Source organism: Photinus pyralis, unplaced genomic scaffold (assembly GCF_008802855.1).
Source record: "Photinus pyralis isolate 1611_PpyrPB1 unplaced genomic scaffold, Ppyr1.3 Ppyr1.4_LG2, whole genome shotgun sequence".
Taxonomy (NCBI): Eukaryota; Metazoa; Arthropoda; class Insecta; order Coleoptera; family Lampyridae; genus Photinus; species Photinus pyralis.
In genome coordinates, this window is record NW_022170403.1 from 4,213,005 (window position 1) to 4,237,243 (window position 24,239).

The 24,239-nt window shown below is 36.6% G+C and overlaps 1 protein-coding gene across 1 annotated transcript in view; it reads right to left on the reverse strand.

The window, feature by feature from the left end:
* The window catches only part of LOC116164181 (neurogenic locus Notch protein-like), a 205,905-nt gene that overhangs the window by 109,984 nt on the left and 71,682 nt on the right, over positions 1 to 24,239 (reverse strand). The window contains exon 3 of the mRNA XM_031478322.1: positions 3,625 to 3,899. Coding sequence (XP_031334182.1) covers positions 3,625 to 3,899 — 275 coding nt within the window. The remainder of the gene's footprint in view (positions 1 to 3,624; positions 3,900 to 24,239) is intronic.

The window sequence follows — 24,239 nt, forward strand, 5'->3', positions numbered from 1 at the left end:
GAGATGAAACGCCGGCCGTTTTGGATTGTCCGTGGGAAGCTCCGATATTAAATTAAGTACGTGGTTTTGCAGTATGTACGTAAACATTCCTCCCCGTGTACTAATCCACTTTAGCGTCAATTTCACTTGACTCCTAAATTGGTCCTTTCAGTCATTCCATGAGGTACAAAGATCAACCTGCCAATTCAAACAAAACGACTCCCTTCGCCTTTTAACGTCTTTAACATGACCTACATGCCGTACAAAAAACCTTCCTTATCATGCTCGCTTTATCGGGAAGGGACTAACCATTATAAAATATCCTTCCTTTTAACGATCAAGAACCGGGACACATCCTTCTCATTAAGTACCGTACCCAAACATCCTCAGGGCAGACCAATGGAGACATCCTCTTCCATCGCACCTGAGACATTTGATGTTTGTTGTGCCGACATCGGCCATTAAAGGTCCCTTTTGTCGTATGGAACCAGCTAGAGTCCGCATGTAAGCACGTAAGTTTCAAAAAACTTCCCTTGCGTGAGCCGTTAGCGACTCAGTAACTCACAGCATCCATCTCTCAGCACACTCCCACCTGTCGGGGGAATTGGAACAGATTGTGGGTACTTCAGGACACGCGTTGGGGACTAGCCAGTCTCCTGTCCATTGCGTTTGCCTTTATACGACCTCCAGGTGAGAGTGGATTGATATCTACATCTATGACTTTTTTGTCGTAGCTTTATGATAGCTCTTGGTGGTTTTCTTATTACTTTTTAATTTTAATCGAACCCATAATCTCAAATTTTCTAAACTGGGTTTTAATCAGCGCACAAAATGACATAACTTCAAACTAATCGACAATACGATTCTCACCATCAATGTCACCATGGACGTTTTCACAAGTCATTTTCAAAGAAGGAGCAAACAATGGAAATGGGCTCGGAAATGGGTGTTTAAAAAATGATATTTTCAGAATTAAAGTCATGTACTTACTGTAAAAATAAGTGCAATGCAACTAAAGACAACAAAGTTCTCGTCAAAGATAATTTGCCTTCCATTTACTTAATCACATATCTGCTACTTTCAAGGGGTTATATACAGGCTGTCCATTATGAATGGAATATCGTATATATTTTGGTAAATATGAAATGTATACAAAATTTGTCTATATGAAAGTTGTTTAACATTTTATTTCCCATAATAAGGCAGCATTCAGTTGTTTTTATTTCAGAAAGCAGAGTAACGAAAAACAATTGAATTTTTTTAACTGGCAGTGCACCTTTTCATTACGCTCATTTGATAGTGATTTTTTTTCTCTTTTCGACGATATAACATGTTGGTACCCATTATCCTCGCCATTATCAAAAAAAATTATTATAATTTGATCAATAATATTAATCCAGATATACATGAAAATAAAACAATTGAACGTGAACGTTTCTTATTAAACCTTGAAAACAAAACGAAATTAGTAAAATGGCTTTCAGCGCAATGAATGTTCACCATTAACTATAAGGCAGTGACATACCCTATCACAAACAGTTTGAAATAAAAATCAATTTTTTATACACGGGTGCTAACGTGGTACGTCATCGAAAAGAGAAAAAAAATCTGTATCAAATGAGCCTAATGAATGAAGTTTGTATACACTCAATATTTACCGAGATATACAGTGCGTCCCAAATCGAGTGGGATTGCATGGGTAATTATTACAGATAGAGAATTGGTTAAATGGGCAATGTTTTGCAGTTTTGGATGCTTATTTAAAATTTCCTTATGGAAATTCAAAATGTCGCATAGGTTCGACGTAAATTCAAAAAAACTAAAATTGGTCATTTCCTTGAATGTCTTATATCATCGAAAGTATAAGAGATATAAAAAAAAGTTTTATATAAAAGTGTCTTTGATACGCTTAATTTAGAATTGATGTCAAACAAAATTCAAGATGGCCACTTTTGAGAAACATTTACCAACTTCCTAAAGTTAAATGGGCGCCATATTAGATTTTTAGAGTACTTGATAGATTTTTAAATCCTCTTTTCAACGAGCTATTATAACATAAGATTGAAAATAAGATACCAGTTATATTAACGGTTTTTGTATTTTAATCAAGTAGTCTGTGACGAATAAAAAAAAAACAAAACAAAATCTATTCGAGGCAACAAAACAATGAAAACAATTACACCAGATGTTTAAAATACTGGCCATTATTAGTGAAACACACTTCAAGACAGTTTAGTTTAGGCAACGTGTTGCCATTGATGATGATTATTATTATTGTAGTGGTAGCTACTTCCACTTTACTTTTATTTTTTAATTAAGTACTTACTTTTATAATTTAATGTACTGTACATAATTCGTGAATTGTGACCTGAGCAGCCAGTTTGTTGGTAGGTAGCATAAACTAACCCTTCCTTCGAAACATACGTTGTCGAGAAAAATCCTTTAAGGAAGTTTATTGGAGAATTTGTAAATAATGGTGAGCAGTTAAAGATCCATCGAAGATTACCGGTCCAATTACATGACTTCCCATTATGCCATAAAATACATTAATTTAAAAAAATATTACTTGATTTCGGCGTGAAACTACAACATGTAGGTTTTCCTGTGACGAGTAGTGTTCATAATGTCGATTTGAACACTTCGCAGTTAGAAAAATAAGATTCATCTGTCCATATACTTGGACTGGTAAAACTATTAGTTTCGATATTCTTGCGGATAAACCACCTACAAAATGTTACCTGGGACAATGCATCAATGGTAATACATTGTGTAAAATTAAGCAAAGTGTCTTGAAATGTCTTTAACTGGATAATGGCATGACTTTTTTCGAGGGGATAGTTTGTAGTTATACCACCATTTGTAGGTATGTAAGTATGGATAATAAGTCAATAAGTGATGTTATAAAAATCAAATTTTTCTAGACCGCTTATATAAAATTTTGGAGGGAGTTGTAATGCCCAAACCCCCCCTCTCATGAGTGCGTCCCTGATTTTTTTAAACATCTGATGTAATTATTTTCATTGTTTTGTTGCCTCGAATAGATTTTGTTTTGTTTTTTTTAATTCATCACAGCCTACTTGATTAAAATATAAAAACCGTTGATATAACTGGTATCTTATTTTTAATCTTATGTTATAATAGCTCGTTGAAAAGAGAATTTAAAAATCTATCAAGTAATCTAAAAATCCCATACGGCGCCTATTTAACTTTAGGAAGTTGGTAAATGTTCCTCAAAAGTAGCCATCTTGAATTTCAATTCTAAATTAAACGTATCAAAGACAGTAACTTTTATATAAAACTTTTTTTTATATCTCTTATACTTTCGATGATATAAGACATTCAAGGAAATGACCAATTTTAGTTTTTTTGAATTTACGTCGAACCTATGCGACATTTTGAATTTCCTAAAGGAAATTTTAAATAAGCATCTAAAACTGCAAAACATTGCCCATTTAACCAATTCTATATCCTTAATAATAACAAAGTTACCCATGCAATCCCACCCGATCTGGGACACACTGTATACTATATTCCATACATAATGGACACCCTGTATTATTTTACATATTACTATGGGAATGCAATTCAATGACCATTTCACGACAACACGTGATGGAATAAAAAAATAAATAAAATTCTACTAACCTGTATATCCCTGCGCGCATGAACACTGATAAGTATCCAACGATTTTAGAGAGCAAGTACCGCCGTTTAAGCATGGTTTTGAGTCGCACGAGTTTGCGATCGGAATTTCACAGAGAGACGCGCTAAACCCCAAAGGACACACGCATATGAATTTCGGAGGACCGCCGGGTAACACTCGCACTTGACACGAACCGCCGTTTTGGCAACGCGGACCGGGACCGGTATGACACGGATTCAGATGTTGGCAGTATTCACCGACGTATTTGGAAGTGCAACTGAAACAAAAGAAAAAATGCATTAGTAATTATTACTGACATTTGTTAAAAGTATATTGTTTTGGCCGAAGTGCCGAAGTGTATTGGACCCATCTTGGATTTAGGAGCCAAGTATGCGCCCTAATGAAAAAAATCGTTTCTCAGGTGACCAGATACGATTTTTTTTAGTAATTTCGATTTTTTAATTAAAAAAAATAAATTGAAATTTGAAGTAAGTAAACATAATTGACTCCATTATTCAATTGTGAAGAGTTTAAAAACTCATACCCGGTAAAGAATGAGGTACCTATAAAGTATCACTCTCACAGTCCCACGCAATGGAATTATTCTTAATTTTATAATGGAATACATTTTTGAAAAATGCGTCTCAGGTTGATAGTTAACTTAATAAAGTTTCGTTAACAACACCACCTAATGGGATATTAATTGGTCTTCTTTTATAAAAGCACGCCACACTTGTAATTACGGCTTGATCTATCTATAAAGCGAGACCTAATGGACTAATTGTTTAAATTGGCTCCTGTTCATTTAAACTCGAGATGGTGTCTGCGATATTTATTATAATGCACTTTCGAGATCGCAACTCTTATCGTCTCTTAACGGACACGTTCGATGTAAGTACCATCAACATCACCAACCTCTACGTCCGCCTTAATGACAGTGGTATAAAAACGAAAATTGCTATAATTAACAAAAAAAGTACCGTTGCAATCTTTGTGTCTTTGGAAAATTGGGAACAGAATTCCTAAATCGATGTGGGCGCAAGAATGCAAGGAAGAAGCTACAATGCGCTTTTCTGTACCAATTTCGACATTTTTCACAACCCTACGACGCATCCGCCACGACATTGCATGCCTGTGCAGACGATTGTTATTTGTCTTAGTCAGGAGCAATCATAATAATTTCAGAGGCAGAATATGTTGCCTTTTTGAGAAAAAAAATTCTACCGAAATTCTTAAAAGACCGCATGAGGAAATTGCTGCGCGTATGTAATTGGAAACAATATAGAACCACTTTTTTCACGCGCCACAAGGCTCTTTGTGGATTGGCTGACATTGCACTTTTGGAATACAAATATGTAATGATTCACAAGCCACAAAACATTCTCGTTTGTGAGCACCAATGAATGAATAAACAGTAGGTACAATTAAAATGTTTGTTGGCAATAAATACTGTCACTGGGATTCGAAAAAAAGATTAGCATGTCCTATTGGAATGGGCGAAACCCATTCAAAACGTAATCAGAAAAACATTCCTGTATAACAAAAGTAGTTTGCGCAGTTGTATGAAATCATAGATCGCCAAATCAGAGATGACCTAATATTTACAAAAGAAATGTTTTTCTGTTGCAAAAGTACCGTATGACGGTATGATTCTTCTAGATTTAAATAGGAGGTAATTTATCTCGCGTGCAACGAAAATTACAGTGCCTACATTATTTAGACAAACTGCATGGTGCGATGGTGTTATTGAAATTTTTATTTTCTTTCATACTTTACAGCGCGTGATCGACACATTATCAGCTAATAAGGAAAATTTACTTTCATTTACTACGTCCGCCTTCTTACCGTTTTGATTTATTGTCGATACCTACGATATATAATTACAATTATGATCTTAAAATGAATGTCCTATTTCTAGATGAGGAATAAATCACATTGTTGCTGATTGCAAAAACAAAATTAATTTTACTTATAGATTAAGAACAAGACGCAATTTTTAGTGCTAATAAATGCGTTATTCCGGCCTCCCCATGTCTTCGTCCGTCCGCCCATTCCTACTCTACAGCTCTCGTTTTGGCATTCGCAGTTATTTAAGCACCAATTTCTTTGGTAAAACGTTCAAACGTAATAAAATCTATCAATTTGATTGGAAAATTCCTACACTACGTATTACTTTTAAATACACTACAAATTGATATCATGCATTTTGATTAATAATTATACTATATAGTCAGTGGCGGCTCCTGAGATTGCAAGTTGGGTGGTCTGCACGAACCACAAGTAGTTTAAATTAATAATAATAATAGCCCGTTAATATAGAAATAGACAGTGAGTGTTTCGTACGTTCACTTAAAAAAAAGGTCAATCTATTCCAATAATCAGCAAAAATAAGTGGTGCTGTAAACAAACGAATAAATCTACACCTGTCAAATAAGTAAAAAAATTGCAATTTTAAAAATGATAGGAAGCGACTGAAGAGCTGTTTTATGTTGCAGCCCATTTTCACGTTATCGTGAAGACCTTCGGCTATGACGTATTTACTTCGTGAATTCATATATGGTACAGGGTGGTTCTAATTCGTGGCTCACCATTGGGATCTCCGTAATGGTAAGAGATACAGAGTAGGTTAAATGGGAGCAAAGTTGTTTTTTTCAGATACAGGGTGGCCCACTGAAAACAGTCAATGCCAATTTTGTTAACCACAGTGTTGCCAGAAACGCTCGGACATGTCAATTTTAGTTAGAGGGGGACACCTAAATTAGATAATACTACTTACATAACTTTAACCCTGAGAAGGGGGTGAATTGCACCCCACAAATTTTAAATGGGAAGGTGTGGTAAGCGTCAGGTAGTTCGAAAGGAATGTTCATTCTGTTTTCCAGCACTGTTTTTTATGTTTAAAATCCCATCAGTAGTTCCAGAGAAAACTCGATTTAAATGGATTTGCAGGGCCGTTTTAAATGTTTATTAAGTAGGCGTTGAAGAAATGAACCCTAAAGAGCATCTAAAAAAGCGGCAGAGCACCTCGATGTGACCCTACGGGGTCGTTGGATTTGACCCATTTTCACTTTTTCACTTGACTTGTTACATGTGGCATATGGGACAACTGTGCACGGTTTGGACCAAATCGGTCCAAGCATTTGACAGTTATCGTGTTCACGGACGGACGGACAGACGGACACCATCGACTCCCCTATAAAGCTTGCATCGCTTTTTTTCGCTGCCGCTTAATAATTGATAGCTTGTGTTAGAAAAGAGCATATGACACAACACTGTACATCAGCAGCTGTGTTTAATGAAGAACACGCAGATAAGCATGTTGGGAACACAACAAACAAAAACAGAAACAATTTCCACCCTTTCCGCTACAGCGTAAACCATTAACAAAATTAAACAAGTTACATTTAACACATTCACAAAGTCGCGTCCTTGTTTGTGCGCGAAAAGTTATAGCGTAAAAACTGCCCAAACCTCCAAAAAGAGTTTCTTTTATAATTCTTGTTACAAAGAACATATGAATGTCCGGTTTTCTGTGTTAGTAAATTGTCCTTAAACCTCAGGCAACTATGCAGACGAATAAACAAAATTGCACATGCGCAACCCAACTTTTGTTTTTGCGCAATCCCATTTTTTTTGTTTGTTAAGATATTTCAATGAAATATAATATGTATGTACTATGTAGGCACCTCAAATAAAAGTAAAACTAATGCAGATTCAAAAAATTTGTTTTACAGGCTATGCTGATCTGGTGGGAGAGAATCAACCCCTTAACGTCTGTTGTAAAAATGATGTGTGTCAAAATCTCGATTTCGATATTCAGTTGTATCGGATTTTTTCAACTTCAACGCCCACTTAATAAACATTTAAGACAGCTCTGCAAATCCAGTAATCGAGTTTGCTCTGGAACGGATTTGAAAAATAAAAACAGTGTGTACAGTTTTCAATAAAAGAATTATACGTTGTACTGTATTTTCCTTCGTAATAACTAAAGTGATAGGAAGTGTATCACTCAATACAGATTACAGTTCATTAATTACTTTATGGTGCATGAATCCACTTGGTCCTCACTTTTCCGCAAAAATTTGGTCATTCGAGCCGGATTTTCTAGCACATAGAAAACGCTTCCTATTTTTTTGTGACAGAAGGAAAATAAAAAAATATCATTGAGGCAACATTTTTTCCCACGTCCAGCATCTTACAATTCCATTTAATGATTGTGTTTCGTCATCATTGGTCATTGAATTGATTGAACAATTTTCTAGAATTATATTTGCACGTGCGAGTCTAATTCCGCCACATAATTTATCTCTTATTGCGTATCGCAAGCTGCAGTTAATTCGTATATTCACGTTCCAAATATTCGATTGTTGTTTAGGTACCTATCGCTTACGCTACATAAATAATACCTTTTTATCAAAATCATTGTCGTCTTTACTAAGATATGGTTGCTAAATTTAAACAATTTCAAGCGTTTCGTAAGATTGTGGTTATTATATTATTGATCTCGCATTGAATACCATTTATCATTTGTCGCAATTGGCTTTGGAAGATTCTGATCAAAAAGCATGTTATAAAGTATAAACAATTAGACGCATGTAAAGAAATTTTTCTGAAACTACTTTAAAAAAAACTACTGTCTCTAAAAAGGGTGAAGAAAATGTGATTTTCTTCTCTAGTGAAGAAAGTAAAAAACAATTGCCGCGATGATCTTAATGGTGACATTTCAAATTGAAGCATACCCGTATCTAGATTGCTGTGTCAAACTTCATTATTGCATACAATAATTTTTCAATTTTGATTCGTAGTTTCAGAAAAAAATATGTTTTAGCTGATAAACTTGATCAGTTGGAACAAAGATAGCCATGTTATCCTACTCAATTTAAGACACCCTGTATAGTGATTGTGGTACCAATTTTTGTAGGTACGCACTGCGAATTTAACCACATGAAAAAACATTTTCTAATTTGGTTGGATTTTGGTTCAAGTTTATTTTCACATAAACAATATCGGACCAACCCTTGTTGAAGGCCTTTGCACACACATTCAAATCCACACATCCGCCTCAATTTTAATATTTATTTATACATAATTATTCACGGATGGGACCGGCGTTTGTGGTAGGCTCCCGCGCTTATAAGACAGCTTCCATCCGCCCCTGATTATTAAAGTTTAAGGATATTTCTAATTAAAACAATTATAAGCCAGGTAACACTAACACTATTTGGTCGACAGCAAAAAAAAAGCCGGAATTAATAACATAGGCATGCGCTTGGGAATTAATAAACAAAAAAATCGTAATCCTATTTAAGGTTACATAATTTTATAGTAAAAATACCAAATTAACTTAGCACTACAACCAAATTCTTCTCGTCTCCAACTATACGTGAAGTGAGCAGTGCAACGATGTATGAAGTGCTCTTGGGGTTACATATTTTACACTTTCGCACAGGTTGAGCCTCGGGTTGAGCATTACCAAAATACGGTCACAGAGAGAACTTTTGATTGCTTTTTTGTTCTCAAAAATTACCGGGTGATTCATTAGAACTTTCCCGAAAAACAAAAAATGTTAAAGGTAGGTAATAATCGATTGTCATTTGTCCAACTCCATGTGGTAAAGTGGTATATTTAAATACTGGAGTGCAGAATACGCAGTATGTGCTGTAGCTCCATACTGGTTCAAAAACGTACCTACAATAAGTCTTTTTGTAAACCTATTAAGAGCCGTTTTTGTAGCACATCATTTTTTCTCAAGCGGAATGTTACACGGACATTTTACATACATTGTTGCCTGCGGTGTCATGTAATAAAAGTAATTAAAAAACCATTAATCCATCCATTTTTCTTAAAACAACTTAGTTGATTCGCGTTGCATGGGACTGCCGGTAATCGTCTCGCCGGCCCGAATATGGGTTGGAATGTCTAGAAGACGTATTGTAGGTACCTTTTTGAACCAGTTCACGATGACGAAATAAGGGAAGGATTTTAAAACAGGGTGTAGCTACAGGACATACTGCGTATTCTGCACTCCAGTACTTGGAACAATTTTAAAAAACTTGCCTCCCAACCCCTTTTACATTCAATATTGTAAAGAAGAAGAGTAAGGATTCAACCGTGGGTGGTAGAAATATTTATAAAATATGTTCCTTAAAACTACCGTTATTGTGTCAAAGTGTATTTTGGTTTAATAATATTAATTTCGGACCATAATTTCGACAATAATATGCAAATTCTCTTCATTCCTTAAGGCAGTTACTTAAAAGTGTTCTAACATTTATTTCTTTATGTTTTTTCTTAAAAGTAAGTATGCGTTTCAAGTTTTAGAGTTGTGGCTAAGTATTTCTTCTTTACGCTGTTATTGTTAAATATGTAACGCTTGATGTAGTGGGTTTTATTCTGGTTTAGTTTTAAACATATTTTTTGCGCGATCGGTCATTTCTGACTATTTACCATGGGTGTTTCCATGACAGTACGTAGAATTTACCAGTTGCTATGATTACGACGACGCCAAAATTACTTACCGATCTAAAAACAGAACAGCAAAAATACTTACCGACGCCTTTTTAAAAATCAACAGTCTTACATTACATTTAATCTTTAATTATTGTTAGGTACATTAAACGTACAATTTGTGCTGTTGTTTCCTATAGCAAGACGCTCATAAAGTCATAAAGGAAGTACAAAGCTAGTAAACTACATCAGACACATGCACCTTTTTATGAAATTATTAATTTCAATTTTGACAAATAAACTGGTTACCTAGAGATTGACACCATACCACTTCGATCATTTCGATTTATTCTGCTCGTTAATTTCTTAGTGCATATTTATATTGGTTGCATAATTTTAATTTCGATCGCGCAAAAAATGTTATAAGCACGTCGAACGTTAAGGGTTACCGTTCTCAGACAATAATTGGAGTCGTCGCTTCGCTCCTCCTCCAAACAATTGTCTTCGAACGGTAAAAATCCCTTACCGTTCTCCATACTTAATATACTATAACAATCTCGTTTTTCTTTTTTTTTTCAATTCTACTGACTTGCAGTAACGTAGCTTAGGAGGAAGTGGAAGTGCATAGAGCCCTGAGCAGCAAATGTTGTGGGAACGGCAATGCGGCAACTTCAGATAATATTCTTTACTAGGCAGAAAGTGATTCTCACAAGAAGTAAGAATTGTTGCTTCTTGTCTTGTTCAAAACAAGCAGTTATTATTCTTCTTGCATAGCATCGCAAGAAGACAAGAAATTTCTTGCATTACTTTCGCTTCTTGTAAGGTTTTGGTGATCGATTTTGAAAATATTTGCTTCAGATGATTAAGCAGAAAGGGTCATTAAAGCTACAAAGCCGTGCAGTTTATTCCATTAGCGCAAAACTTTTGCAATTGGCTCGAAGATCCATGTAACAATCGGCATTACTGGGCTACCAAATACCGGTACCTATTCAAATGTGTTGCAGCAAACCTCGTCCGATTCGATTGCGTCCAGTCTCAAACGAAGCGGGCGTGATTAACTTGAATTGTAAGATTGGTCCCAGTTCTTTATGATTACCAGAAGCCGAGAAATTAAATAAAGAAGTCTTCACCACACCGTTTAATTTAAAGCTCTTTTGATGCTTTTATTTCCGTTATTTATAAAGGAGGGTTTGTTTTCCTAGTTTCGCTTTCCCGTAGCTAGTAGATATCGTTAGTTAATTTATATCCGTTCCGATTTGGGAAATTTGTAACGTTATTTTCCTTACCGTTTGATATTCCGATTAAGTAATCTTCGATTCGTATTCTTATTTAAATACTTTTTGCTTGTATATTTAGTCCGCCATCCACTAGTTTAGATGTAAGTTAGTTTTGTAGTCGAATCCATTTACCTAGTTCTTTATTTTCATCCATCCAAGTGTTATAGATTTCTTATTACAATAGTTATTTGCGTCGCCGTCCGAGGTCGTGCAGAGGTTTCTTTCTTTTTAATTCCTTTCGGCATACGCACTTCTTGTACAAAGACGAGATTCGAGAGTTACTAAACTTCCAAGAACACATACGCCATAGTTGTTGACTCGTGACTGTGTCTGCCTTTTTGGGATATATTGCAGCTGTATAAGTTTAGTGAAGTTTTTCTCTTGTTATACTTTGATTTCGGTGCATCGCTGACGCATTTGCGGATGTATTAAACAAGTTTAAGGCCATTTTTCGGAAATAACAAAACAATTACGCATTACCTCTTGACTTGAATAAACATTTTTAGGCTTCTTACTTCTGATTTACTCTTTTCTTGATTTCTACACCGATATTTCCGAGTGGAAACCGCCGAATTTGGGACTTTCTCAATATTGCGCAATGATGATTAATTTGGCAAGATCCACCGACATTTTGATCAATTGAAGAACGCCATAGATATTTCTACCTTACCGGCAGATTCGAGAGAAATTAATCACGTTTGGATACTTTGTTTTTGTTACTGAAGATTTAATTTTACCGATAGTGATCTTATCTACGATTATTTTGTAACTACGAAGATTCATTTCTGATATATTTGATTACGTTGTATTCTTTATATTACTTTGTGTTATACCGATATTAGTACCGTTGCTAAAATCAGCTTTTGAAGCCACCGAAACCTTGTCCGAAGCCGTTATCTACGATTCTTAGGTTGTTTGTTTACTCCAAAGAATTTGCTCATTAACTTGTTTACATTTTGAATTGGTTAGATTTCAATAGAAATTTAGTTATTTGTGCATCGCAAAGTTTTTTCTTGAATTTAACGTCACGCTTCTGCTTTCATGCTTGATATTGTACGTGAAACCCGAGTCGATCAAAACTTTGCTTTCACTAGTGTAAAGTCATTCAAATTATTGATTCCTTTTGAGTAATAATTGCAGTTTTGGTATCCGATTTGCCTACTTAGTGTCAGGCGTTAGACGTGGTTATTTCGCAATATTTTATGTGCAGCGCGATGTACTGCCCCTTTTATTTGTTTATTGTGTTATATTGTCTGTTAAAGATTTTCAGAACGCGCCCTTCTGAGCTCACATGGTTGCGACCCGAAGTTCAAAGGTAATTTTTTTAAATTTCATCTACTCCTTGATTAACGTTTGATTACATACTGGTTTTCGATACAATCGAATTGTCATTATTACAATTGCTTAATATTCACTTAAAGATTATATCTCTGTTGTTTTCTGCGGAAGCTGTTTTTGATATTAATACTTTCTCCGACTACGTGTTGATCCACGAATTTTCAATGAATTGATCAGTAGGTACTTTCCGAAAGCTCATATACGGACTAATTATGTGTACAAAGGAAAATAAGAAATAAGGTATAAATATTTTTATAATTAATAAGAAATTGAGCATTGCGAAAGTTTACATTGCGCAGTCTGCGCATGCGCACGTTAATCGCCAAAATTTTTCTTGATTAATTAATTAATAGGTTGTTTGCGTACATTTATCTTTAATTTCCTCATTAGAAAAGGCACAACAAAGATTTCCTTCCATACAGTCCACTTGATTAAACGTTTGCTACCAACGCAAAACAGTCACCGCGTTGATTAAGGCAACGGAGAATGAAATATAAAAAAAATCCCTTTCGGTTCGGCCGCACAGTTGTAAGTAGGTTTCCCCCCGCTGGGCTGATTCCCGAACTTGACCGAGATATTTATTCGTTTGACCAACCAACCCTTAAAGTTTGGTCGAAATCGGATTATAATTACAAAAATCAGAGTGTTTCTTGGAAGTGATATACATTTTGGGTTCCCAAAAACCAAATTAAAAAAACTCCGCTTCCGAATTCGGTTCCGATATAACCACTTCCGTAACATCCCTAATATAAACCTATAAACTGGTACCATAATATAACACACAGTATGCTGGTACCATTACAATAGGTAGATAGAAATGTACCTAATTGCTGATCGCTCTACACACACAGATTTGTACACGCACTTCTTGCAGTATTTTTTGGCGCCGAAACTTTTTGTTGTACACATGACACGGACTGTAAAGGTAATTTGAAACTTGATTACCGGTTAGTTTCCTTAACGAGATTTAAATTTAAACCTTGCCCACCTTTGTCACAATGACTTTTTTGCTACCCGTATCTTTACGGTTCGACAGCTTTTGATTTCGATTCTCACCTTAAATAGAATAACCGATACCTCACAATGCGACAGGCCGCACTTGTTTGCAAATGATGATGTTTTAGGTAAAACAACGTCACCGGAAATACACAAAGTGAACGTACTTAACTTGTGTGCATGATGTGTCTGTTTTTCTAGAAACTAACGAACAAAAGTTCTCAGAACAAAAACGTCTGTTCTGTTCATTATATTAATACGTCCATATGTGGTATGTGAACAACAAACGACACACATTACAAAACACAGCTGCAGAAAGGAACTGGTCACTTATACGAAACTCGAATAAATTTTAAGATACAATGCTCTTTTAATAATTTATTATTATCAAATTAATTGGATTCTTATGATCATAACTTACGATACCGATACTTAATCATCGTTTTTGCGAGAGACTTTCGACTAAACTTCGCCAATGAGTTTATTGAAGCATGAATCTACGCTAATATCTTCTGCACCTTCACGTAAATTATTTTATTGCCCGATATGTGTCCTTTTTTAGTGTTGTTCAATTTGTATTCTTCGATTTGAATTGTGTTTTTATTGTAGTTTCGAATGCGTTGTAAAATCACAACTTGGCAAAAATGATCACGTCGGTTTTGAGTTAAGCGGGCATTTGTAATGCACGATTTTTTCCATTTCAACTTTTTTAAAGCAAAATATGGGTAAATGAATTTGAAACACAATCGATGGTGATGGGCTATTCTGAACACAATTTGTTCATTCATTTTAAATATTAAGGTTACAGGTTTGTGATGTACCATTGCTAATCTTAGCGCTTTTTGGCGTACTTTCCTCAAAGTGAAAAATCGCTATTGGTGACACTTTGACGTCCGTTCGTCTGTCCGTCACACGTACTCCTTCTAAACCACTGAACCGATTTTGGCGATATGGGACTCATTTGAAAGGGCTTCGTCCAAGGATTCCTTGCATACCCATATTTTTTGTTTTGCGCATGCGCAGTGTCAAAATTTGGTTTAACGCATGCGCAATGCTAATTTTTTCATTTATGAAGATATTTAAATGAAACTTTATATTTAAACACTACGAATATAAGTAAAATTAACAATTTCAAAATGTTGTTTTGCGCATGCGCAATGCCAACTTTCCTATTTATGAAAGCAGTTAAACGAAATATCATATGTAGGCACTAAACCAAATACCGGTTTGAAAATTATTGTTACGCTGTATGTTTTATTTATGAAGGTGTTCAATGAAATTTCTAATGTAGACAATGCGCAAAGCTATTTACGAAAGCATTTATAAAAAGTTCCATATGTAGACACTTCGAATAAAAGTAAAACGAATGCCCATTTCAAAATTTGTATACGCTCCACTATTTTTCATTAAATTGTAGACTTCGACGATAGGCGGCTCATTTGAAAGAGAATGGGGTACGGATCTCGTGGCTACCGGTATTTTTTATGTTTGCATAATGACTTTTTAAACTTGTTTGATGTGGCAGATCAGTTTGCCTTCGAACTAAGCAGTGAAGGAATAACTCGTTTATTTGATGAAAATACACATCGTCACCAAAAATGCAACGAAATTGATGAAAAAAATGACGATTTCGAGCAGCAGCTCATTCTTAAAAAACAACAATAACATTCCCTATTGTTCTGTAAACAACGTTCGACGGTTCTTTACGTGGGAATATTGCCGAAGATAAGGACGGCCATCCTGTTCGTGTAAATGTTTTTAATTTAGTTTCAATCTGGAGGATTTTATTACGAATAAGCACGAAATTGGTTTATTTCATCGGAGTATGTAATTTTAGTGTCTATTTATCCATTTAGCTTTGTCTTCAATTGCTTAATTTCTTGATTTAGAGGAAGTAGGAGTATGATGGTTTTGGACAAATGGTGTCCTGCTTAAATACCAAAAATAACGAAGAAAGGGAACTGGTGAGCCTAAAGCGCCTGTCTCGCCATACCGCTGTTCAATTCACGATGTACTTCATAATAATTGTGTTAATTAAGCCAGTTTGTGTTATCATTGTTTCAATGTGGAGTATACAACCGTGTTTACGATCAGATTATTGTTTAAAAAATTATCAAAGTCCTCGTGTGAGATCGAAGGGACTTCAGCGCATTTTTGTGTGACAGATCAGTATTCTATTAGCCACTTTTGACTCAGTTAGACCTTGTCGGAGGCTACCACATTTCCTTTTTCGGTGCATACTTATACCACATTTTGGTGGATCTCGCTAAAAACCTTCCACAAGATAGTACTTAATTTTTGGGGGGCACTTCTCATTGCTCGAGCTTCTTTTGACGACACGAGAAAGAGAGACAGCCATTCGAGATTTACGAAACGTTAAAACGCGTGACAGAATTCGCAACGGAAGGTAAAAGGTGCCCGAAGTTGACTACCTCTCGAAGATGCGCGCGCGCGCCTTGCAAAAGGTCGTTAATTTCGCCCCTAGGCCAAAAAACAAAATTCCGCCACGCAGGAGTTGTGCGCGTTTACAACATCTTTCCGACGACACCAATTTGAAAAGAATCGGACCAAAACTGTAGTAGAAGATAGGAAAAAACTGAAAAACCTTCACGTTAGTATACTACGCTCGAGGATGACGCCCAGATGTCGCCAACCCCACATCATGTAGCCCTGTCCCCAAGGTTTACAAATTACACGGCCTTGTAGATACACATACACCCGTTGCCTTTCTACAAGAATTCTTCTACGTGCCCACATTTGCTGCCAGCCAGCCGACCAGCCAGCCAGCCAGCCAAAGTGAGATTAAAAGCTACTTTTTACAAATAAATTTGCAAAAATGCGCTAAAAACTGTAAATAATTTTAATTTTTTTTTTGTTTACTTATGTCGACCACCTGCGTGTGGGGTGAGTGTAATGGGCTTGTGCCCCTTTTTATTAGAGGTTTTTCTTCAGCAGTTTTTGCGTACGAGTTTCGAAATAAATTCTTTTCTCATTGTAGAAATGTTAATTATGTGTATACTAATTTGAAACCATTTTACGATCAAAATAGAGTATCATGTTTCGATTTTCTGTTATTTGCTGAGTATAATATATTATGATCCTGATTATTCCTAAACCGTTTAAAATACAAGTATCCTGTTGCGAAGTTTTTTGTGGGACATTCCGATTCATTTATATTATTACAGTAGGTTAAATGGGCATGTTTTCGAGAAGCCTGCCAGGAAAAAAATATTTCTTCGTATATATTTTGGTTTTGCTACGTTTTCTTTCAATTGGTATCATGACCATAAGATTCCACTAGCAAAAGGGTGATGGAGGGAACTCAATCTTGTTGTGTCTCTTTCACTGAAAAGTCCATAAACTGCATTTAGTTTAGTGCTTATAAAATATGGAGGATACCGAAGTATTCCAAAAACGAATATTTAGAGAGAAATAAGTCTAATTCTTCGGATGCCACAATTGACTGGCTCCGGAAGTAAAGTTATGTGTTGCATTGTTCACCTGCAAATCATCTTTTAGTGTGTTACAGGGCGATATTTCGAAAATGATTTAATTATTTTTATGAAATGTTTGCGACTTAATAAGGATACGGGGGGAAAAATTTAACATGTTTTTGACATTTTTTCCTTTTGCAAGTTTTAGGGGTGGAGGTAACTCACATTTTAAACGAAATAATGCAGTTTTGTTTTTAACATTCGAATCTACATAAAAAACTACGTCTGTGCTAATATTTTAGATCACTTTAGATAGCATGAAAGACCGCAGACGTTCTGCCTGCTTATTAGTTCAAGGAAGACATTTTGAACTTCTTAAGCATAACAGACTTACACGTGCTAGACGAGCTGCTCTGCACTATGAACGAGGACGGAGTGTCTACATAAGGATACGCGGGCGGACAGTCTCGCGATCGTCATAACTGAGAAGTTTCCAAACACCGTGAGAAAGAGCTCATGCAGGGGACTTTTTAACAGGTGGACAGGTGGTGGTCCATGGCCTTTCTGCTCACCCGGAAAAGACCGAGGTTGTTCCATTTACAAATAGAGGGAAAGCGGACCTTGACGAACTCACTCTTCGAGGACGTCAACTGAGTCTGACCAGGTCAGTGAAATATATGGGAGTCATGATAGACCTGACCTAGAAAGATCTCATTATGAGAATAAGCAAAAAGACTGCATGTCTATGGGCATGTTAGAAGGGTTGTACATGCGGCTCGGAAGGCTTCCATGCAGCTAAACGAATGGGACGAGTGGAAGGATAGATGCACGAAACGGGCGGATCTGGGAGGAAACCCTCAGATCCGATCCTCTCCTCGCAAGAAGGGATGTGATCCGAAGTGTCTTTCCAAGACCAAAGTCACTCTCCTGGACAAGGAACAGTGGCTGAACTCAGATTGCCAGTCCTTCAAAACTTTTGACTTTTAAGCTTCTAAAAGTGAATAGAAGCGAGATTAGGAAGATCGTCGGTGTCCTTACGGGGCACTGGATGGTCAACTATCACCTAGATGAGCTTGTGGAGCAACCCACGTGCGGGTTCTGTGGCGAGGCAGATGAAACTACCGAGCATGTAGTCAGTGTGGGTGACGCCTTGATCAGAGACAGACATCAACTCATTGCCGATAGTTATCTGGAACCGTGGAGGGTGAAACAACTTAGGATAAACAGAGTCGCTATCCTTCCTTGAGAGGAACGGGCCTGAACCTAGTTGCGAAAGGAAGGGGGTAGGCACAATGCGCCTTTGGTGCGCCTAAATGCGGCCTGGTCAGGTTCCTTTGTGAATAGCCATAACTATAACAGACGTTGAAAAATGTGAAATTAAGTTAACACCAGGAAACCACAACAAAACTTTAACAAAAAGTCTGATTATCACAGCTTTGGTGTCGAAATGCGTACCTTTTATTGAAGTTTTTTTTTGAGTTTCTTAAATTAGTACGATACGAATTAGTACTGTCCTTGTGATCGATATCTACCTTTATGTTAAACAAGTAGTCTAGATCATCGCTCTTACAGTTTTCAAATCACAAATGGATATATTTCTTCCAGACGTCCCAATCGCCCTTTGTGAGTACCCTCTTCCGACAATCCGATCACGATAAGGGGTGGAGGAGAAGGACTATGGTTGGTAGAAATTAATTCCTTTCGTTGAGACCTTTCATTAGAATACCATGATAGATAAAACCAGTTCCACTGCTCCCCTCTCACCCTCTCTTTCGATAATGGGCCAGAAAGTCAATAGTGGTTGATATAGAAAACTGTTCCTTTCGCCGAGAGACCTTTAATTAGAATACCATGAAAATAAAACTAATTTCTAACCCCCCCCCCCCCCTCAGGTCCTGTTTGGCATACCTTCAAGGTATAGGCTACTACCTACTGCAAAAAATTGCAGGACTCTAGGGCCATTCCCCTAGAAGTAGTTCAAAACGGCAGAAGTGGGTCCGGACGGACAAAACGCAAATAATAGCACATTTTTTTAATTAATGCGCTAAAAACTTGAACGGAGATATTGTACACTGTACAGAATGACTCTTATTTGAGGGTGAGTATTAGGATCTCGGCAGCCGCAAGAGATATTTTTTAAAAGTGTTCCTCAATTTGAAAAAAGTACATTTCTCATTCTTCCATACTAAATGCCATCACCGTAAAATTCCAAAAAATAAAAATTTATACAAAAAAATTACCTAAGTCCTCGTGTGAGATCGAAGGGACTTCAGCGCATTTATATGTGGTAGACCAATTTTGAAGGCTACCACATTCCCTTTGTCGGTACTCACTTCCGACGTCCCGTTCACTCGCAATTCGCATTTGGTGGATTTCAATAAAAACCCTCCATGAAATAGTACTCAAATTTTGGAGCACTTCCCATCCCATAGCTCGAGCTTCGATTGGCGATCCGAAGAAGAGTGACCGCGATTCGAGCTTTAAGAACCTTTTGGCCGCCCTAAGTCAGAGATCCCAATGGCCGCCTTGGACTTTCCGACATCCTGTATACGTATGCCGCTTCGCACTAATTATGACAAATCTTTAATCTCACATGTAGCCTGCATCATTGAATAAACAGTGGTGACTAATTTCAACAAAAGAGTAATTTAGTACTTGAGTGGGAGGTGGGTATACAAACATTTTGGTGATATTATCTTACTTTTTTTACATTAAGAAAAGCATCTTCGTTACTTACACTCTCTGCGGGCGCATTGAATCAATTATAATACGTGTAGATGTGCCGCGTCTATAAGGTAGGGGAGAAAGATGATCCATTGTGTTCTCTTCCCACCGAGATCCAATGACAAACGCGTACCCTTCACCGAATGCATAGGCTCCAGCCGAATCAGACAAATTATGATTCGGTCTAAAATTAGTACATATTGTATTTACCCGTAATCTTTATACAAACATTTCATGACCGTTCTAAGAAACATGGATGCGAATTCATAGATGCCTACTTATTTTAATAGCAGGTTTAATGCGTAATTGGGGTAGCAATTATCTTTGACGAAAACGTCTGGACTCGAGTCGGATGACGCTGATTGTCAGATGGACGGACGGAATGACTGAAGTTACTCGATACGTAAAACCGGATTTATGTAGATTTATTTGCTTTGGTGTATTATGGCAGCGGCTCGCATTTTTGATGTCGTTCCTTCAAACGCTCCCCAACCCCAAGTAGTTCGTACTTCGTAATCGTAATTCGCTTTTATTAGTTTCAATCTAAATTAAGAGCGGTAAGTATTCTTCTTCACGTTAATCTACTAACAGCTCTTGTTCATTTAGAACAGGACTTATACGCCAGCCCAAAGTTAGGAACATCAGCATAATTTAACAAGGAAGAATTCTGTCAAGGATAAAATTAATTAGAAACAAAAATAAGGAAAACGCTGCCAAACGCGGAACAATAATCACATTAGAAAACAAACCAGCAAACGATGCAAAACAATCGTAAGCATTCTTGACTAGGTCGACGCATCAGCACTTCCTATTTTATTAGAATAGTTAAGGTAGGGTAAGAAACGATTGCTGTGATATAAATAGCGTATAACCATACTCAATAAACATCAAATCGTTCTTGATTTGTAGTGCATTCGCAGTTCGGAACTAAGCGGTAATCTCCAGACGAATTTACATTGTGTAAGTTTGTTGGGTGTGCAGTTTTTTTTTTTTTTTTTTTTTATACCTAAGGCTTTTTTCGGGGATCTAAGCCCATTTAGCCACGGTAACATACTATGGGAAGAAACAAGGACACTCGCTTCTCGCCCAGAGGTCTATCAAGGATTTTCAATGACAATACTGTACACGACCATGGTTAACGAGGAATAGGGTGGCACAGAGGATAAGACAGCGGAAAACAGAATTTTATATGAATTTATATACGGTCAAATATTTAGTTTGATTTTATGAATAAAATCCACTAGCAGATCAAACACCCCTCGGTCGTTACTTCTTAATACGGTGACCATATTTAATGGGAACACAATTCCCTTGCTCTGCAGTCCTTCGTACAATTTATATGTATGTGTTTTATTCAAGGGACAGTTAAAAAAAATGTGATTAAGGTCTGCAACCGGTTCACCGCAAGCACATTGCGGGCTATCCAACACTTTGATCTTGTGCAGGTGCGCGGGAAATCTTCCGTGGCCAAACTTCAATCTGGCATTATGACGTCATATCTGCGAGAGACAACGTTTTTGGAGTTACTCCACGGACGAAGTGTTACTTCCGGATGAATTAAGGCATACTGTGTGGGTTTTATGCTATAAGCATTTTTCCAATGTACTGTCCATTGGGTCTTTAAAATATCGGACTTCGCCACACCTATATAATCAGATTTTGCAATTTTGTTTTCGAAATATATATCTGATTTGATGGCTTTCTTTGCCAACATGTCCACCTGCTCATTAAGAAGAATACCGCTGTGCCCTTTAATCCAATAAAATTTTACATTCCTTTTGAACTTCAGAGCTCTTAATATAATGTTGGAAACTATAGGGTTTGATTGTAATCTTCCTATCTTATTGTAGTTTTTTAAAGCTTGCAGCACGCTAAAACTATCAGTCATGATCGCCACCTTATTACTAGACGCGCTATCCCCACAGTGGAGCAGTGCCTGCCAGATTGCGTATGGTTCTGCTGTAAATATGGATGTAGAAACATCCTTTCTCTTGGCTTCTCGCGTTTACGAATGCGCATCCACAGCCTTGATCACCATTTGATCCGTCTGTATACAAAATTATGTGATCCCTAAGTTCAGCTGTAATGGAGGTGTGGAGCTTACGATCGTGGTCGGGCTGCCCAGTGTACGGTGGAGAAACTACTTCGAGGCCCTTTAAATATTCCCCAAACGCTATCTCAAAATTACTGTGGAAAAATGCTCGAGTTAAACGATTTAATTAATGAGTACGCTTCGGTTAAGGGTGGAGAACTTTTATTTTGCCAAAACCTAGAACATAAATCCAAAACAGTGAGATTGTTTACTTTGGAAATAAGCACGTTAGCGTTTATTGCTAGGATTTTAGCTACGTATTTGACTGCCAAAAACTTGCGACGCAGGTGCAGCGGGGGTTCTTGTGCTTGAAATAGCAACGCATTTATTGGTGTCGAACGCATGGCTCCTATGGCTAGTCTCAGAGCTTTATTTTGCATAACGTCGATCCTTTTAAGTTTATCCTTGGATGCATTGCCGTATAAAGTACTACCATAGTCTATTAATGATCGCGTATAACTGCGACTTACCCGAACTGTACAGCTCTACGTTAATTACGTTAAATTAATTATTTTATAATATTAATCTTCTTTTTACGTATGAGAATGTTGTAATTTGTCAATTTCGTCTAAAGTAACGATGCGTTTCTAGGTTCGTGCTTTAAAAAGTTAATTTTCAAACATCTCTTCAAAGTTCATAATGTCAGTCGACATTAATCTTTTTCTTCATAACCGATTACTTTGTTTCAATCACTATTAGCGTGAGACGGACAGGCCAACTTATTTGCATTTGGTTAAATAAGAATATTCTTTATTATCTACATTCCTCTAGCTAGAAGAATGAAGATGAAAAATTGTTCTAGCTGCTCTCGGCACACACATAAAAAATTGAAAAATGTAATTCAAATTAGTGTTACGCTGTGCATTTATTATAGGGTACAGATAATGAACCCCGGAATCAAAACAGCAATTACAATAGAAATAATGTTAACTTACAATAGGTGAAAAGTGACACCGTTTTGGTGAATTTCCATCTCATTTGAGAATATTCCAAATGAAACCCGTGATCTGAACAATATTTACTAATTATCTACATAACTCGGAGAAATATTGCCCCCAGGTCATTTTGGATACAAAAATTTGTCGATAAATTTGATTTTCTTGTCGTTCATCCTGTGTTTCTTCTGGATTCTACACTCAAAAATAAGAATAGTTTGTAATTATAAACATCACTGTATCTTCTTATACGTTCTCATACATCTGACCACCTGTCCTCTTGTGCAATTAAGCGTCATTCCGGATGGTTTTCACGAACTGACTTTTTGAGTAAAAATTTTCGAGTTTAGTTTTATACAGTTTCGGCTACCTCAAAGTACACAAACGAACGATAAAAAAGATAATGAATGGATGATGATTCCTGTACCATTTCATCAGAACTTTTAAGGAATTTTTGCAAGCTTATAAATATTTGCAAGGTCATTTGATTTTGCAAGGTTTTATTTTTCGAAAGCGTTTGGAAAAACCCGTCCCCAATGGGGTCATCCCGCCTTCATTTTTTATTTCTGATCCACAAAGTACATTAAAAATAAAAAGACCCATGTGTCCTCAATTTTTATTTGCGAGTAAAATAAATCCAAAATAAATTATTGAAAAGCTGTGTTTTTATTCCGAATTTGAAACGCTTCAGACTAAATACGCCACAAACCTACAACCAATCACGTAAAAGTGAGCTGGCAACCTTACGCGAGGGTCTGACGTTTGTCACATTTGACGTTTTGAGAGGGATGTTCTAGCACGAAAGTGACAAGTGCCTGTGACAGATGACGCAAGTTATAAATGCCATTCTCCTGCAATATTGCCAAGTCGTTATGTCATCTGAATAGTTCTAGGAGCTGATTGGTCGGGCTTATTACGTCACAGAACCCGCCACAATCATATCGTTTTGAATAAACCTTTAAAACCGAACATGTTCATTATTTTTTTGCTAATCAGCCTCTATTTTTAAATAAACTTTTACTGTCCAAAAAAATGTTTTATAGTTTCAGGTACACGCTTATTAAATTAGAACTGCGGAATTCAACTATACTGTAAACCCCCATTGTACTGTAAAATAAATACCTTATAGTACTCGTATTATCCTAGAGTTTACGCGATTAGAATAGTGATATTATTATCTGTGCATGTCTTTCTCGCGCGTGAATATTTTTTGTGAAGAAGAATTTTTGAACAATAAAGGGAAACGTTATATGTAAGTACAGAGCCTGTTTTTTGTTTTGCTTGAACGCGTTTTCGTCTTCTTTCTAAAAATTTGAAATGCTTAATTGGTCACAGCTTAGGTTTGCAATGTGGCCGCTCTCTCTTCACCCACAC